This window comes from Stegodyphus dumicola, chromosome 3 (genome assembly GCF_044657685.1).
Source record: "Stegodyphus dumicola isolate Sdum_Otavi_A_Nest chromosome 3, ASM4465768v1".
NCBI lineage: Eukaryota > Metazoa > Arthropoda > Arachnida > Araneae > Eresidae > Stegodyphus > Stegodyphus dumicola.
The window spans coordinates 104,105,778-104,123,863 of record NC_140770.1 but is presented as its reverse complement, the minus strand read 5'-3'; the positions used below and the strand labels follow the sequence as shown (position 1 = coordinate 104,123,863).

Sequence of the window (18,086 nt, the reverse complement as noted above, 5' to 3'; positions counted from 1 at the left end):
TAATTAACGTGCAGTGTCACGTAAACTGGTAAATTATGATTTTTATAATCGGATTACTTAATCTCAAGCTTGTAAAGAAGTCTTTGGATACTGCATTTAATTCATGTCACTAGTGTTCCAGAAACATGCGATAAATAGAAATTGCAAAAACGTGCGATAAAACACTCTTCACGATGTTTCCTAAATATAAGTTTTTTTATTTTTTATTTATTTTTTTTAATTGTAAGTTTCAAGTGTTTTAAACTAATCACTACATAAGTATTGTTTCATTGCCAGGGAAAAAGACGAAAATTTCAGGAAATTCATATTTTAGTCACATCAGAGGATATGCTAATGTTGATTCTTCGCTACTTATTTTTTTAATAATACATTGAGATTACATTTAGCGGCAACAGTTTGGAAAGTGATTCGGACACAAAAATGATGCTGACAAAAAGTACGATTGCAGACTTTTCACACTTTATGATGCTAAAAAATGATACAAATCTAGTCAACGAAAAGTCCTCAGTCTTTTCTAGAAATAAATTAAATAAGGGAATTTGGCACAAGCAGACATGTTCTTAACACTGAAAAGCTACTGCGTAAGTATTCTAAAGATATCATTAGATTGACATGTTTAGAATATTTATGCTTTCTGTAAGTTTACACATGCAGCTTTTGTGCGTTGTCCGATGGGAATTTCTGAGTTAATCAATAAAAACAATTGCAGTCTAACCTGTGTTTTACGGCCAGCTGTAGAACGGGCGAGTGCACATGTGTGTGGTGATTTGCTTCATACGGAATTTAATTGCAGAATATTTTTCATTAGAAGGTAATCCTCAAAGGAATTTCCTTCTGCTACAAGAGAGCCCTCCTGTTTTTGCCAGATTCGCACAACTTATATTACATCCCGGGTTCCAATTCCGTGATATGACGACATGCATGGATTCTACGTGAAATATAAAACTCTGTGATTTTGCATATTTAATTATCATTTTAAATTATGCATCGGAAAAATGCTTTAAAATTTCTCATCGCATAAAAGAAATGCAAGTTGCGAAATGCAAAATTACAAAATATCATTCATAGATATTTTCTTAGCTGATATTCTAGCCGCTTTTAAAAATGTATCTACTAAGTAGAATCAAATACCTGGAAAAATTCTTTTGAATAACAAAAATGAATTTAATAATGAAATTTCAAGAAAAAACTGGAAATATATATATCATTTTTTTTCGTTTTAGGTTAAATTAAATAAATACTGCTCTAAATTGCAAAATTATGCAGTACAGGATAGAAATTATTTCTGTCTAGCTAACAAATCGACATGTATATTCAAAACGGAACGTTAATTTTCAGATTTACTAATCGGGATATAGAAAATGAAAATTATGAAGTGTAAAATGGAGTCTTCGGGTAGTATTTTTCTTATTGGAATTAATACTAAATATTTATGTTATTTGTGGAAAAGAAGCAAAACTATCATGGTACTACTGTCGAAATTTATTTAAAGTTCAATATAGAAATTTTATTGGCACAGTACCAAATCCATTTGTTTTAAATTCTTTTCCAAATTGAAGCTGCAAATTTTTAATGTAAGGGTGGGAATCAGAAAATTTCTAATTTAAAAGTAATTTTAAATATTTACTCATTTACACATGAAACTGGAGAAACGATTATTTCAAAATTTATCAGAATCAACACTAATATCCTCTCCCTTTGTCAAAGGGGCCCACCAGCGGCCGAGCGGTAAAGTCGCTGAACACTGGTAGTTCGATCCGAGGTTCGAATCCCGCGAACGGGCTGGCTGCATGGGCGTTTTCGTGGTTTTCCCCATGTGTAACGTGTATACGAGCCAGTTTCCATTAGAAAGTCCTCCACGAAGGCATCCCTCCTCTTAGGCAGATAGCCCTCGAGGCTTTGTCATAATCACACACACACACACACACCCTTTGTCAAAGACACAAATGCCGCTTTCACCTTGTTGCTACTTCTCGCAAGCAAATTGTGGGAAAAAGGGGATCCAAGTGCTTTCAACAGCTATCCTCAAACACAACTGAACACACAAAACTAAACACTATTTAATGTTTACAACAAGTTTATCATTAGTAAATATTTCGAAAATTATGAAAAATGTTATCAGTTTGCAAGATAATGATTTTTTAGTAAAAAAAATTAGCTAGCACAAAAATTAATTCAAATATTATAAATAAATGAAAAATCATATTATTTATAATAAATGGAAGAGAGATTAAAATAACTGTTCGGATGCGAACAGTCATTGTATTTTAATTAGTAGTGTAAGTTATTCAACGAAAATTCATAATTAGAGTAGCCACAAAAATTCTAGTGGACTTTACTGATGTACAGCTGAACCTAATTCGAAAGAATAAGTACTGATACTATGTAGGAATAGTACTGAAAAGTACTGAAGCTAACTCGGAGTTTTTCATTTTTATTAGAAACCACTGCACTAAAATGCATTCGTTTTAGCAAAGTGAAAATTCAGCCTTGCCGTTGGCAGCGCCTATTTGGTTCTTACTTTGATTTGAGAAGTTTATTGCTAAAAGGTTCTACGGGAGAAGACCATACCATAAATAAAGTTGTTTCATCTTAGGAAAAAAATGAGCCGCAAATGGGCTTAAGGAGTGTGATGGATTGTAGACTTACTCAAACGTATCAGAGAAATAAAAATCAGTTTGCATTACGCGCAATTCAATTCTACCCCGTATATAATTGGTGCCGCCGAGATAGTGGTTAGTGACCCTGACTGGCGTACTAAACGACTTGGGTTCGAATCCCGGAAGAGGCATGGATGTTTGCAAATGTGCGGTGTCTATCAGGCATGGGGGGCACTCGAAATATGTGGTGAGCGGAAAGTTATTTCGAGAGGTTGATTGTAGGGGACGAGGAGTGGGCAGAGCAACAGTCCCGTCCCCACCCCTTGAATTTGGAGAGGAAATGAGAAAAAGTCTTGTCACCTGTATGGTGTTCAAAGCTCTTGCAAGGACAGGGGTTATCTTGCACTCCTTGCAACAATGGATTTCGTGGCCTTGTTCTGGTGTTTCTCTCAGACAAGGAAGCTAAGTAACAGCAACATGTTTAATGATAAGGTTGTAGATCTTCTGCCAACTACAGTTTTAATCTGCTGCTAGGATTCGCCTTAATAAAGCACTGATCATAGCGTAATTTGCATATCTCCATTAACTTTCAGCTTGTTCTGATTTTGAATAAATTTTGTTCTCAATGTACCCCATAATTACAAAACTCCTTCCTCTTGCCTTTCATATTTTATTTAAACTGTATGTCTCGACAATTACACAATATAATGAAAATAATTATTTCTCTTTCTCGTATATATTTCTGGCAAATGGAAACGGGAAACGTCTTGCCATTGCTATGTCTGCATTTCTGTCGAATAAATTCCGTCATATTATTATATTAGGATTATAAAATTAATTCTTAGAGTAAAGGATGCGAAAGATTTTGCAGAAGAATGAACTAAAATTAATAATACTCATTACACATATATTTTTAAAGGAAGATATAATTTCCTTTCTTTTTATTTCATAAACATAAAATATGAATATGTGTAAGTATTCCCCACTTTGGCAGTTCAGTTAGAAACTCTCAAGAATTTTTAATGCATGGCAACACTTCCTCTTTCAGAAGCGAACCGACGAAATATAAAGAAACGCTTTCCGTGCGAAAAAGTTTTACTAAGCTGAAATTGAGTGATGTTCCCATGCGTTTTTAAGTCATTTTAACTACCCTCGGAAACATATTAACAATAAAATTGCATTTTGAATTTTAACTGTTTTAAATTGTGTATTTTAATTATACTCTTTGGAGTTGTTAAAAGAATTTTAAGAACGCCGTTTTAAATATCTTTAAAGGACATATTACTTGATTTTTGAGAAACGTAAAGGTAACTCATTCTATGCATCTGTACCTTAAAGTCACTTAATCTTTGAACATTTTCTTAAAAGACATATGTAACTTCATTGTGTATTGTGTGTATATAATATACATATACTTTTATCGTTTGTTCTTTGTTTGATGTGATATTCAATACTTCTCTTTGCATTTTAATGGACTTCGGTCTGAAACTGCTTTTATGTGTACAAATTATTTAGGTTTGAATAAATTAATATGAACCAGTATAAAATCAAAATTAATGTCTTTTTATAATTAAATTTTTTAATATATTAAACGTTAACATTATTCATAAAACTTCTAAACAGTAAAGTGTTTCTAAGTAAGGCATGTTTTGTATGTTTTAAGAACTTTTTTGGAACTATTTTAGTCTGCAGTTTAATGGTAACGAATGGACATTACTATTAGTACTTGCATAACAAAATTCTTTTAGGAAACAAATGAAAGCCTTTCTTTACAATGAGTTAAAAACAACAGATTTTTTATGACTTGAAGGACTTATCTTGCAAATTTTGAGCATAAAACTAAAATTAAATATAACTTTGGTTAATCTTTGGATTATAGTAACTTGGTGATTTTTTGGCGAAAATTTGGCGACCAACCCTGCTACAGCAACCCGCTAGTTTTTGTTTGGATGCCATTTTGTTTTCACGAAGTAAAGGCATTTTTTTTTTTTTTAACTCAACATTTCCCACCTTTTTTTTTCAACAATCTGCTAGCCGAATTACGCTTATGCTAGAACTTTTATGGAACAAAAGTGCTTAATCATGACGAAGATTAGGTGCGAAATTGGGACAAAGTGCAGAATCGCCTACTGCTTGCCGCGTTTTTAAGAATTGCACATACACGGTATCATCCATGTACACGTCGACCTATTTTCACTTAAAAACATCCCAGAATTGCACAAAAATGGCATTGCGCTCACTCTTGAATTTATCCATGTACACTGCTAAAGTCCTAGCTAGTAACCTTTAACGCCTAACCGAAATGTCGCCAAACTACCTGTTACCATATTCCAAAGATTAGCCATTACTTTAAATAAAAGAAAACCAATTCATTTAAATCAGTTGAGAATACGAAAAAATCCTAAATATTAACTATACATGAATCAATACACTGAGAGATCTATTTATAAATTTGGAACCAAAATGATTATTTTTGTGTACTGCTACAGTGTTATAGCATTGTTCAGCATTATTCTGTGTTATTAAGAACATGTTACGGTTCAATATTTAAGAACGTTCTTCAGATTTGTGCATAATTTTATTTGTAGTTAACAGAAATTTTAGTAATTTCAGTTAACGGGTGCTAATCATAACTATGGTTTGTTTTATGTGAAAGTCTCGTGAGCTGTGTTCCTAAGGGGAGGAATGCCATCGTTGAGGACGTTCTAAAAGGAACTGGCTCGTTATGCATGGGGAAACCACGAAAACGTCCATGTATTCAACCCGTTAGCGGGAATCAGACCTAGGACCGAACTACCAGTGTTCAGTGACCTTATGACAAAACATCATAAGTGGTAACCTGTTTATTCCATAATACGATTATCTTTGTTATTCGGTCATTATGAAAAAACGGGAAAGTTAACATTGTAATTTTCCCCTTGACATTTTCAATTGCATTTTGTTAACGGCTAATTTACTTTGTTTTATGTTTATCATTTAATTTGAGGAAAGTTTCAATACAGATTACGCAATTCTGTAATGCAGAAAGGCGAAGTTAATGTTAGTTTACCGCTGCTCACTCTTATCTGGTTTTGCCCTCAATTGGCGTCAATTAAATGGGAAAACTCAAACGCTTGCGGAAACGTTGAATGTGAAATCATTTGCTCAATCCAACTTTGCCATCTTGAGTTACTGTTTTATACATTTTCATTTACAAATTTGGGTATTATTTCGAAGTCATAATTATTATTTTCATTGAACATAAGTTTTCGTAACATTTGGCTTTCTTGTTTTTACAAGATACTTGGATTTCGGTTTGCCATTTACCATTGCTCTCTGTTAGCAAAAGCATACTGAAATTCTTTTCTTTCTTCAGCCGCTCGTGGCGAAACATTAGTTGCTAGATCCGAGTGAGAGTTCCCGTGAACATCCTATTATCCTAAGCGAAAATAATTACTTTAGAAAAGCCCTGATAGCCATCCTTCACATAAACAGTCTTACTGCCGTCATTGTACAATTTTATGTTCTGTCCCTCACTTTTTAACAAAATATATCTTCGAATTCATAAGGTAGTTGGAATGCTTTCAAATCTTGGAGAAGTCTGGTTGCGCAGATGTATTCTCAGGATTTTCAAAAGCGTGATGCATACGCATAAGTTTCCCTTAAATGTTCTGTGGAGGAATTTCTGTATCTAGGAAAACAAAGTTCTTAACCTTTCCCGTATACGATAAGAATTTTAATCCTTACTGGGTTTCCTGCTGTCTAAAATTTGAGATTAGTACTATCATTTTTCACAAGAAAATGAAAGTTTAAAAGTTTCGCAGCTTATAAAATTAATTGCATATACATTTTCCAAATGTATTAGAGTCATGCTGGTTTTAAAATGTAACAGGTAAAACTACGATTTTACGTAATACTAATAAAAAGTGCAAAATATTTAAAAGAATAGTTTATAGAACATTCAATTAAATTCTGAAAATGAAAAATTTATATTGCGCATTTCTCGATTTTTAAAATCATACTTGGAGCATTTTAGCAGTTCAAGTTATTGCTTTTAATGTAAATACTTCGCTCTCGGATACTATTAGTATACGTCTTCAAGGTTCTTTATTCGATATTTTTCATGCAAAAAATATTACTGTTATACTGCTTATATTATGTTATGTAATATATACTCTAGCAGAACTGAAAAGTTATTAATGAGAGATACTGAATATTCATAATTTCAACTGGAAATGAATTCCAGTAATAATTGTTTATAAAGTAGCCACATTAACGTCAGTAACATTGCAGTATACAATGTCTATGCAATGACTGGTTTGGTTTATTTGATCATAGCAAAGCACCCTAGGGCTATTTATCTAAAGGGAGGGATACTTTGGTGAAGGTGCTCTAAGCGAAAGTGGCTGGTTGCACATGGGAATACCACGAAAACTCCCATGCAACTAGTCCTTCCCAAGAAATGAAGTCGAACCCTCGGTGTTCAGCAAATTTATCACTCTGCCTCCTCTGCTTAGCTCCACGCAATGAAGTTGCAATCAGTGCCTTGGGTGACATTTATTATTATGCAAATCGAACTGAAGTAATGGTATGCATGAATTAGTTTAAAACTCATTATGATACGTTGCGTAAAAGCAAAATTTTGCACTGAATCCAAAATAACTTCTAAATTCTGTTTTCATATGAGGTGTTTACTTTTAAACGACCCACCAGTGGTGAAGTTGCTGCAGACTGGTAGTTTGGTTCGTAATTTGAATCCCGCGAAGAGGCTGGGTGCAAGGGCGTTTTAGGGACTTTCCCCACGTGTAACGTGTATACGAGACAGTTTCCCTTAGAAATTCTTCCACAACTTCATCCTTCCCCTTAGGCTGATAGCCCTCAAGGCTTTGCCGTAATCACATAAACCAAATTTCGAAACAAAAATAACTACAGGGCTCTAAGCAAAACTTGGACACCTCTTTAGCATATCCATGACGTTTCTCAATTTCTAAGTGCAACAAGACAAATTTTCTACAAATGCATGAATACCAATTCGGTTTATAGCGTGGAGGATTTTAAGTAAGAGAGTATTTATGACCGAGTAAAAATCTGTTAAAGAGTTTATTCAATATCATTTAAAATCTCTGTGAACGGACGATCTGGCTGTTTTGAGATTTTAGCAATTTCTAATTTTAGCGTAGGCATTCCTTACCACAGGAGTAAATCCGAGTATGTTTCCTTCTGATCAATTAAAATATAAAATAATGGTTTCCAATTTAAAAGGTTAGATTCATTCATATTATAATCGATATTTTTAAATCTGAACTCCACAAATCTGAAAATAAATATAACTTTATACACATTTAGGATTTGGAATGAACCTCAAAGAAATCTATTTTAGTTCAAAGTTAAACCTTTTATCAAAAACAAATTTATATATGAATTGAATTTTTAATAAATTTAAAATGGTTAATACTAACAAAAATGTCTTTTTTGATTGCGCGACGAAAAAATGTCTATCATTCTTGCCGAAATGAAAAACTAATTGAATGAAATTTGCTTTTAAATTTCTGTTAAGCGAAATACGAATAGGTTTTTTTAGTTCTCATTCGGCAAAAGGCAGGACACATATGTGAAAAATACCTGGAGTGCTTTGCTAATCGTCTTTGTTCAAGTGCTCTATTATTATCCTAATTTAATACAGGCAAGAAAGGATCTAAAAGAATATAATAATTTTCTGCCGTATTTATGCAATGTTTTAAATTTTAAATTCAATTTGTTGAGCATCGGTATCAAATAAAAATTAGACGCCACTTACTTGAAAATTAATTTTTGCCAGAAATATTCCGTACTTTTCGAGTTTTCATATAGGATTGAAACTAGTCTTCTGCGCTTTAAATCAACTGAGTTGAAAATTTCCGCAAGTGCCTGTGTTGATCTGCAAGTGCCCTAGAGCTTCATAATTGTTTCGGTCTGAGTGTACGATTATCATGCACAAAAAATGCGCATTAAATTTAATATCAAATGTGACGTATATCTTCAGTATTTTTAATATATGAAAAGAAATATTGAAAGTTGGTATTCAAAATTTAACTAAAAATTCTGATCCGAACTTCAACTAAAGTCTACCACTGGTAAACGTTTTCATTAAATATGTAAAACTCTTGCCAAACGTAAATTTGTTTAAAAATATAAACGGAAAACCAAATGCAGTTCTAGCAATATGTCGGAAACACTTCGCTATTCGCAATAAACTCGGGGTTCGAATCCCGACGAACGGGCTGGCTGCATTGGCGTTTTCGTGTTTTCACAAAGTGTAATCTGTATAAGGAGGCACTTTCCTTAGAAAATCTACCACGAAGGCATCCCTTCCTTTTAAAAAGATTACTTTCCTCTAAGCTTCTGATTTGATTCCTACCAATGTTTTCTTCCCATGCAAAATTTAAGAAAGTTCCACAATTACAGCGTTGACGTTTTCCTTTCTATCGTACGACTTCAGTTTAGCGATATTTCTTACAGATCTTAAACGGGATATACAAATGGAAGTCATTAATTTCATGTTAGTCAATTTTCTGTTATAATTTCTTAAACGTTGTTTTAACTTTTGAATTCCTAGCTTTTCCTTAGACTAATCATTCTACAACATTAAATTCCTTAGATTTTCAATGCACACTGAGGTCAGTTTTTCCTTTCGTAAGCTTAAGATCTACTATTTCTTCAGGGCATACCTAAGCTTATACTTTCATTGATTAACCCTTTCCTAATCATTCTTAACTGATTCCATATAGCAATTTGGTTAACACTACTCACTCTAGATTTTCGAAATTCTAAATTTTTGATCAAAGGGAAAAAATGAATTAATGATTATACACTAAAATTTTCTTAAAATTAGAAAAATCCAGTTTTTTTTTCCATCTGTTCTTCTTTCACTCTCATTTTTCAACTAATCGTGCTTTTCTGGATGAATAAACGGTTTAGAAGAAAATTTCCTGAATGCTGCCACTTCAACTCTGGTTCCAACCCCAACAAACGGACTGGCTGACGGGGATTTTCGCGGTTTTCTACATTTGTTACATAAAATGCGAGCAAATTCTCTTAAACTGTCTTTCACGAAGATATTCTTTACCTTAGACCAGGGATACTAACTAACATATCTGTACCTGCCTCGCTAACATATTAGCACTACAAGGACTGAAATATCAGTCAAAAGTCACCCTATGGATAGTCATCAACACTCGTGCTGGGCCCAGGGTACCGAGACACTAGCAGTTTTCTAGGCTCCTACTTTCCCACCACTAACCATGGGCCAGTCAGAACCACCTTCCCGGCCGGACCGAGACCACGGTGGGGTGGGCTTTGAGAACTTGGAACGATGACTGGCCGTTCAAAATGGCTACCTGCAAGGAATATGCGGGATGCCCTTCGCGTTAGGCTTTACATGGATTACCAAGGACAGCAATGATCGGACGCTCAATGGCCCCGGCGCTATTTCGCTACCAATACTCAGGTGGAGGAGACTGACACCTCCCGGCCTATGAAGAGTTATTATAGTACCCACCCCAATGACCATCGGGAACCACCAAGTTCATAAATATTATACCCCCGCGGCCGATACTGTCGAGGTACAGTTCCTAGTCAGTATTGCACAGAGCGCTCTGCGTCGACCCCGGGTGGTTAAACCAGGGAGGGGCAAACTCCGGCCCCCCGAAAGGTTCTATCTGGCCCGCGGTATAGAATTTTAAATTGACGGTCGGAGGCAAATTAAAAGAAATATTATGTCCGTTTCCTTTTCTACTCTGTATAAATATTATTTTTTCTCCCTTTTTTCCAAAGAACTGATGGTCTTTGTACTTTCTCAATTTTTTTTCTACAGAACATAAACTGGCGGAAATAGCAAGCACAGACAGCTTTCAATCGGTAAAGTGTTAAAAGCGGAAGTTCTTTGTTAGTTATAGCTGTAGGTATGTGGCATCAAGCGTTATGTCTTTCTCGGGGAGCAAACATATGGGAATCGAATATACAAAAAACGTAACTTTAACTTAATTATCTTAACTTAAAACTTAATCTGTTTGATGGACAGCTAGCTAAGAACGACTTACTCATTTCCTGAGGTTAAATTCAATACTCTCGGTAAATGAAGAGAAGCTTCAGAATTATGAAGATGGCTTGAAAAAACTGCATTTTGAGTTCGAAAGAAGATTTCAAGTTTTCAGTGCTATTCAAACAGAATTGGATATTATTACCATGCCTTTCAACGTAAATTGTGAAGCATGAAGGTCAGATTTGCAACTTGAATTAATTGAGTAGCAATCTAACAATCATCTCAAGCAGTTGCTTCTGAACGTGACAAAGTTAGTTTTACAAATCATTATCGAAATTAAGTTTCCCAAATTTAATATCTCTCGCCCAGAAAAGCAGTGCTATGCTTACTTCATCTTATGTATGAGAAGAAGTGTTTCCAACTATGAACCTTAGAAAGAATTATTTCAGAAGTAGACTGACAGATGAACATTTAGCCTCGTTCCTTAGAATCTGTATATCTCACTTCGAACCTCAATATAAGGAAATTATGAAAATGAAATCGCAATTTCATTCATCTCGTTAAGATAGTTAAACTCTAATACTTGTATATTTTAAAATGTTAGAAAAAATTATCTTGGCAGCCAAACATTTTTTCGATTTTTGTGTCCCCGACCGAAAAACGTTGACCATCCCTGCCTTGGACTAACAGATCTCAAGTGCTTTGCCGGAATTCAAATAATCCTGCAGCTCGTGTTTCCTATATATTATGATCATTATTATTGATTATAATTGTACAACCGAAGATAAGATCTCTGCCTTAAATTTAATGATCAAGAATGTACTTTTCAGGACAGTAATTTGAATCACTGAAAGCAATTTTTATTTTCTGTATTTTTTCCTCGGTGTTTTTTTGCGAAGTTTATTAAGTATTCATCAAAAAATGAGCTAAACGTAACATAGCTTCTTTATATCTACATTAATTTTGCAAATCCAGGACACAAACCTCTTATTTATACTACGTGCGCAGCCTTTAATCTGAATTATGTATATTATTAGCATCGTACAATCTCTAAAGCAATAACAAAATATCATAAAACGGTCAACATATCCCCACTGCAGGCAAATATAATTTTTTGCCGACGTTTCCTTTTATTAGCCTGTGCTTTGTTTTGTATATTTTAGTTCCTGGTAAAATTTATTTAACCTTCCATTTCATAATTTCAGACTGTCCTTTCCATCTTGTGATTTTTTCCATGTGTAACGTGTGTCCAAGCCAGTTTTCCTTAGAAAGACCTCCAAGAAGGCATGATTCCACTTAGCATGGAGCCATTGAGTGCTTTACCATAATCAAATAAACTAAACCAGGCTTTTCCATCTCACTTGACTTGAATTTTTAATTCATGATATATTCGTTCGATGTTATGCAAAATATATATTTGGAGAATACAAATATGCGTTTTGATGTTAATAAACGTTATGCATTTTAATTTCATTCTTTTACCAAAGACTAGTGATACTCCACATTTAAACTTCTTATTCCATGCACGTTTTTCCTCAGATGTATATATGTGATCAATTTTACCTTCACTAATCTTTTAATAGCTTACATCTATAAAATTGCCCCACACCGATACATGGGCGTTTTCCTCCTTGTCCATATTTACCTACTCCATGTAATGTTTTGGTCAACATGGTCACATTTAGATCATAGAAATTGTAACCTTTTGATGAAAATTGAGAACGTTATTATTTAGTCGATAAAATTGATTTTGTTTTCCGAGCTCCTGTATTCATTTTCACTCTAGGACTCACTAGCAGCCGAGCGAAAGAGTCGCTAAACACTGTCCGAGGTTTGAATCCCGCTAACGGGCTGGATGCATGGGCGTTTTCGGGGTATTCCGCATGCGTAAACGTGTATACAAGCCAGTTTTCCTCCGAATATATTCCATAAAGGCATTCTTCTCCTTATGACAGATAGCCCTCGAGTTCTTTACCAGGATCTAATAAACCAAATCTTCTCAATATCAAAGCATGTTTTCGTGTTTTAGCTGGAACTCTTGATAATACTGAGTGATATCGGATTTTATTAATGTTACAGCATGTTTTCTAAGCAAACATAATTTGATTTGATAAGTGTAAGAGTTATTTTTATGAAGACTACCATTGAGGGATTATGGAACAACCTCAACCGTTTCATTTTATAGTAGTAAAGGAAACCTCAGAAGACCTCCGTCATTTAGAAATGAGTTCATTAACCATAATATATTCTTAACCTCTTAGCTTTATAAATTATTTCACGAATTTGCAGTGTTATTGTAATCAGAAATAATTGATTACCATAAAAGCTCAGCAACGTGATTCCCTCTGATTACTTTAAACTTTGGTCCAATTTTTTGCAGAAGTAAAGAGTAATTTGCACATCAGATTGACTTGTATATTTTATGTGCAGACAGGATTGACATGCGTTATATTTTCTGAGCGCTTATTTATGACAAATCATAATGCTGGCATACTGAGTAAGCTCATTGTACTCACGATTGACAGACAAAAGGACTAAAGCAATAAAAATCGACAATTCTACAGATGATATTATAATCTTCCTCAAAGTATGGAAAGCATTTTTTTGATAATCCAGAAATTAGTTTCTACTATCGAACTAAGGATCTCGCCCACTAATATATATATATATATATATATATATATATAAATATAAGGTGTTTCAGGAAACTGGTTACAAACTTTTAGGATAGAGTACACCTACGCTATGGAAAAGCACATAGCAATGCGTGCTCGGAAACGCTTTCCTGACACGGTAGTGGCGACACAAAACACAAGAATGTAAGAACACGAACAGGTTGCGAATAATACTTATTATGTTAAGTGCAACGGAAACCAAGAAATAAAAACAAAACCTAACTATCGTGTTCAAAGAACGCGTTCCAAATTACAACTCGGGAGCGCGATGCGGGAACAGTTCATTATGCATCTTCCATGCGCGATGTAGATCTTGTGAGACAACATCACAGTTTGGGCTCTTAATTTCGAAATCCTTCTTTAATGAACATCGTTCGTTATCTGTTTTTGTTCTTATTTTTTGGTTTCTCATTTGTTGGTTTATATTTGTTTGTTTCTCTTCCACTAAATGAAATATATTTTGTCACACTGTTCATGTCCTTTCTTTTTTGTATTTTGTGTCGTCACTACAGCGCAAAGAAAGCGCTTCAGACTATGCATTGTTATTTGATTTTCCATCATCTAAGCAATTTCTTTTAACGTACTTTGCAAAACTAATTTTTCCCTTTGGTTGGCACAAACATCCCTAAGGTTTGATGCCAGAAATTACGATAAATCAAAATTCATCATCTAGGTGATCTCTATTTCTCCTGGAAGTTTGTAACCGATTTGCTGAATCTATATCTATCTCTCTATATATATTCTCAAATGTGCAGTGATATGCAACAGTTACGTATAAAGTGTTTCTGTGCATTGTTATATTTTTTTCTTTAGCTATTATGGTATATTTTTTTACGTGCAATGATGTTTTACGATAGCATTTATATACAAGTATTGATTAATATTCTTCGGTTTCCAGATTTTTAATTGATCTTTGATGGAATATATGCAGAAAATGAAGTGGCTTTTCGATATATTACGGAGCTTCTACCTCTGGGAAAAGCTTTATGAATGCATAGAATTGATTCTTTTTTATACTAATACGATCGATTTACAATGTATCGACAAGAAAGTTTCGGAAATATGCTTTCAGTTGAAATTATTACTATATGGTATGAAATGTATTATAAAATGTTTCAAAGGCAATGTAAAGTACATTCTGTCGAAGCTGAAGCAGGCCGAAGGTGCAATTAATTGTATAGGTGTTTCTATAAATTGGAAAAAAGATGTATTATCTTACAAGCATTTCATCTTGAAGAGGCATTTATTTAAACCACTCCGTATATACGCAGTATATTACTTTGAAATGCAACATAATTCTCCTGAAACATGTGATGGAGATTCTTCAGATGAGGAACAAGAAAACCAACCATCACCAAGATCTCAGTTCAACGCGAGTCAAAGATCACTTGAAGTAGATAAAATGATAGATAGAGACGAGGTTAGCGCTGATAAAATCATTACAGAACCGAATGCGGAGGCTTCAGCAGCTGATACAAGACGAGTTACGTCTTACCAAGAAAAAATATCCTCATCAGTACAAAAATTCTTTCAGAACTTCACAGAAACTAATAAAGACTATAAACCACTTTCAAAGTCAAAAGGTAATGAGTGTCTTCAATTACCAGATCTAACGGACTTCTTTAAAAAAAATCTGAAAAGGAAAACTGAGGATGAATTAACTCCAGATGCAAGTAAAGAAACAATATTTAAATTACCAGATATCAGCTTATATCGAAACGCGACAAGAAGATTAACCAGAAAATCATTAAAAAAAATACCCTTAGGCTCCTCATCTAGCACAAAAACGTTCCTTCCAAGTAGGGTTAAAAAAAAGTTTGACAATCGTGTTATTGAAAAACTCATTTCAGAAATTAGAAAGCATGCCTTATATCTTCTTAAACTCGGTACAAATGATAAGCACAATGTACTAAATATAATAATTACCAGACTCGAAGTATTTAAACCTCGTCTCAAGGAAGTAAACCAAACCGAAATAATTTTAAATAATCTTAAACTAATTGATACATGTGTGAGCATGCTGTCTTTTGCGTTTTTAAAAATGAGTGCGAACTATGACGCGAATGAATTTAACACTATCATACACAATAGTTTCCATACTCGAGATAAAATACCAATAGTAGATGCTAATGATTCAAATGATAATGCAAATGTGATCTTTACCCGAATTCTTAGAGAGATCGTAGCAGTGTTAATGTGCATCATGCAAATCGCAAGACCTTACTTTGATGAAACGGTATCTCAGCTATTAGGCGAAAAACCCCATAAACCGAAGAGTTCTGGAAATGAAGATAATGAAGATTCTAAATCACACTTTGAACGTCGATGTGTTTTAGAGCCTAATATTTATAAATCTGCAAGAAATCCTGGCGAAGTGAAAGATTCACACTCTTCTCTCGAGCCTTCATCGTCGCACTTCAACAGTGCTCCTATTTCCAAAGAAGAATCCTGCAAAACTGCAACAAAGGAACATTATATAAATCAGAATGTGGACCCTACTAAAGTAAAAAAGGACCATAGGTTTCAAAAAAAATTCTATAGAAAAGTGCGTGAATTGAGAGAAAATGCAGAAAAGGAAGATATAAATGCTAGTAACCTTAAATGCGAAAAACCTCATTTACCGAAGGGTTCTGAAATAAATGGAAATTCTAATCCAGACTTTGAACATCGAGGTATTTTACAGCCTAAAATTTATGAATGTGCAAGAAATCCTGGCGAAGTGAAAGATTCACACTCTTCTCTCGAGCCTTCATCGTCGGACTTCAACAGTGCTCCTATTTCCAGAGAAGAATCCTGCACAACTGCAACAAAAGAACAGTATATAAATCAGAATGTGGACCCTGATAATATAGAAAAGGTCCATAGATTTCAAAAAAAATTCTATAGAAAAATGCGTGAATTGAGAGAAAATGCAGAAACGAAAGATAATATAAATGCAAGTAACTCTAAAGAACTTGAAGTAACCCCTAGCAGTTCTTCCGCCAATGAGACGTCTGCTTCGTTATCGCCAGATATCATAAAATCTGGTATTTGGCATATAGAAGGGACACCACGTTCCGTGAAAGATTATCCTTAAAGTGGGTTACAAGCAGATCAGCCCGAACCTGGATTTCCTGAGACAGGTAATGATGAGGATGCGAATGAAAAGCAGCAGACAGATAAAGATAATGAATGATTATTATCTGCCGAAATAATATGACACTACAAAATGTTCCTCGGGTAATAATTCAGGTAGTTTTAATATCAGAAATTTTCTAGACGTTTCCTTAAATAATTTGTTTGCTATTACAGAGAAGCATCGTCAAAATCTTTCATCTAGGCTTTTTTAATTATCTGAATACATAAATGAAATGAGCTGGAAGAGTGTTATTTCTAAAAGCATTTGAATACTTGGTAAAGGTATAAGTAAGATAGTAGCAACAGTTCGCAAAATATACAACAAAAGAGAAAACTAAATCAATGAAACCCTTCGGTTAAACATTGTTTATTTTCCTGAAGCAATTCTACTTGTACAAGGAAAATAAATAATAATGTAATTTAGAAAATTTAGCCCATAACATTACTTTTGATATATTTCTATGTAGGAGAAAATGTTTCTCGATATTAATTAAATTGTATGTAAAATAAACTAGATTCTTAAGATGCTTTTTTAATTGCAAATAATTAAGCCACCCCAATTGAATATAAATCTTTTCAAAACTTAAATTGAACGAATAATGATGATGAATTAATAATGGAAATAATGAAAATTTTAAAAACCTCTTATTTTTCAAACATTTAGAACTTATTGATATGTGCAACTAGTTTAATGGCCAATTGCAACTTTATAATATATCTAAAGCTAAATATCTAGAATTTGAAACGATCATCAACTAAAATTTATAAGCTCATATGTTAAGATGTTAGCAACAATATTAATGCCATATAAATATCCAAATATATATTGATTTCAGAAGATGACATGTAAAGTTTGAATGTAAACCTCATCATGCACAATTATGATGAAATTACTGTTAATGATATTTACAGTATGTTGATTCAGTTGTGAAAAATCTTTTGAAGAACTTCAGCCATGTAAAACAAAACTGGTAACCTAGCAAAATACCTTCACCTACAAACTTCAGCAATTTTCTTACAACAAATGAAGCAGGTTATATTTCATCATTTAGTAGTATCTAGAAAAACTAGTAGAAATTGGAACAAATTTCAGCTGGAGTAAATATTCATAATTGTCAAAACCTACAATTTAACTTGAAAGCTTTCTATACACTATTAGAGAAATGTAAATCACATTTTCCAGTGAACAGTTTTTAAATGCCTTTAAAATTATACTGAACGGTTTGATTTCATTATAAAGTATACCTCGTTTCTTATTGGGTTTATGTAGAAATTTAGTATTTTTATTCATTGAAGCTTTGTTGCTATATGACTGTATTTATTTTCAAATACTAAAGAATTTTTATTTATTTGAATGTTGTTCTATCTTTATAAAAAAATAACACTTTATAGACTTGTTAGAGTTCTCAATTTAAACACCAAATTTCTTATAATAATATTTCAAACATTATTCATTACATTTTCATGCTAGTCCAATCGTGTTTAATGAACATATTCGCTTAAAGATATGTTCCCAAATTTCGAGCCGCTCGAGGTTAGGACATAAATGCGTTTCCATTTAGCTGAGAGCGCGTGCTTTAATGGTTTCATGAACATCTATTAATGCTCATCTCTGCAAGTAAATAGTTGGGACAAGAACTATATTTTGCATGATTTTATTGAAAAACGTATTGAAAAGCCACGATTTTAAAATTA

General features: G+C 33.5%; 1 protein-coding gene across 1 annotated transcript; it reads left to right on the top strand.

The window, feature by feature from the left end:
* Window positions 1-3,710: 3,710 nt before the first annotated feature.
* On the top strand, window positions 3,711-17,740 carry LOC146998049 (uncharacterized). Its single transcript, XM_085813111.1, has 2 exons — window positions 3,711-3,907; window positions 14,173-17,740. The coding sequence occupies exon 2, from the start codon at window positions 14,191-14,193 to the stop codon at window positions 16,348-16,350; it is 2,160 nt and encodes a 719-aa protein (XP_085669237.1). The 5' UTR covers window positions 3,711-3,907; window positions 14,173-14,190; the 3' UTR covers window positions 16,351-17,740.
* The last annotated feature ends 346 nt before the right edge of the window (window positions 17,741-18,086 follow it).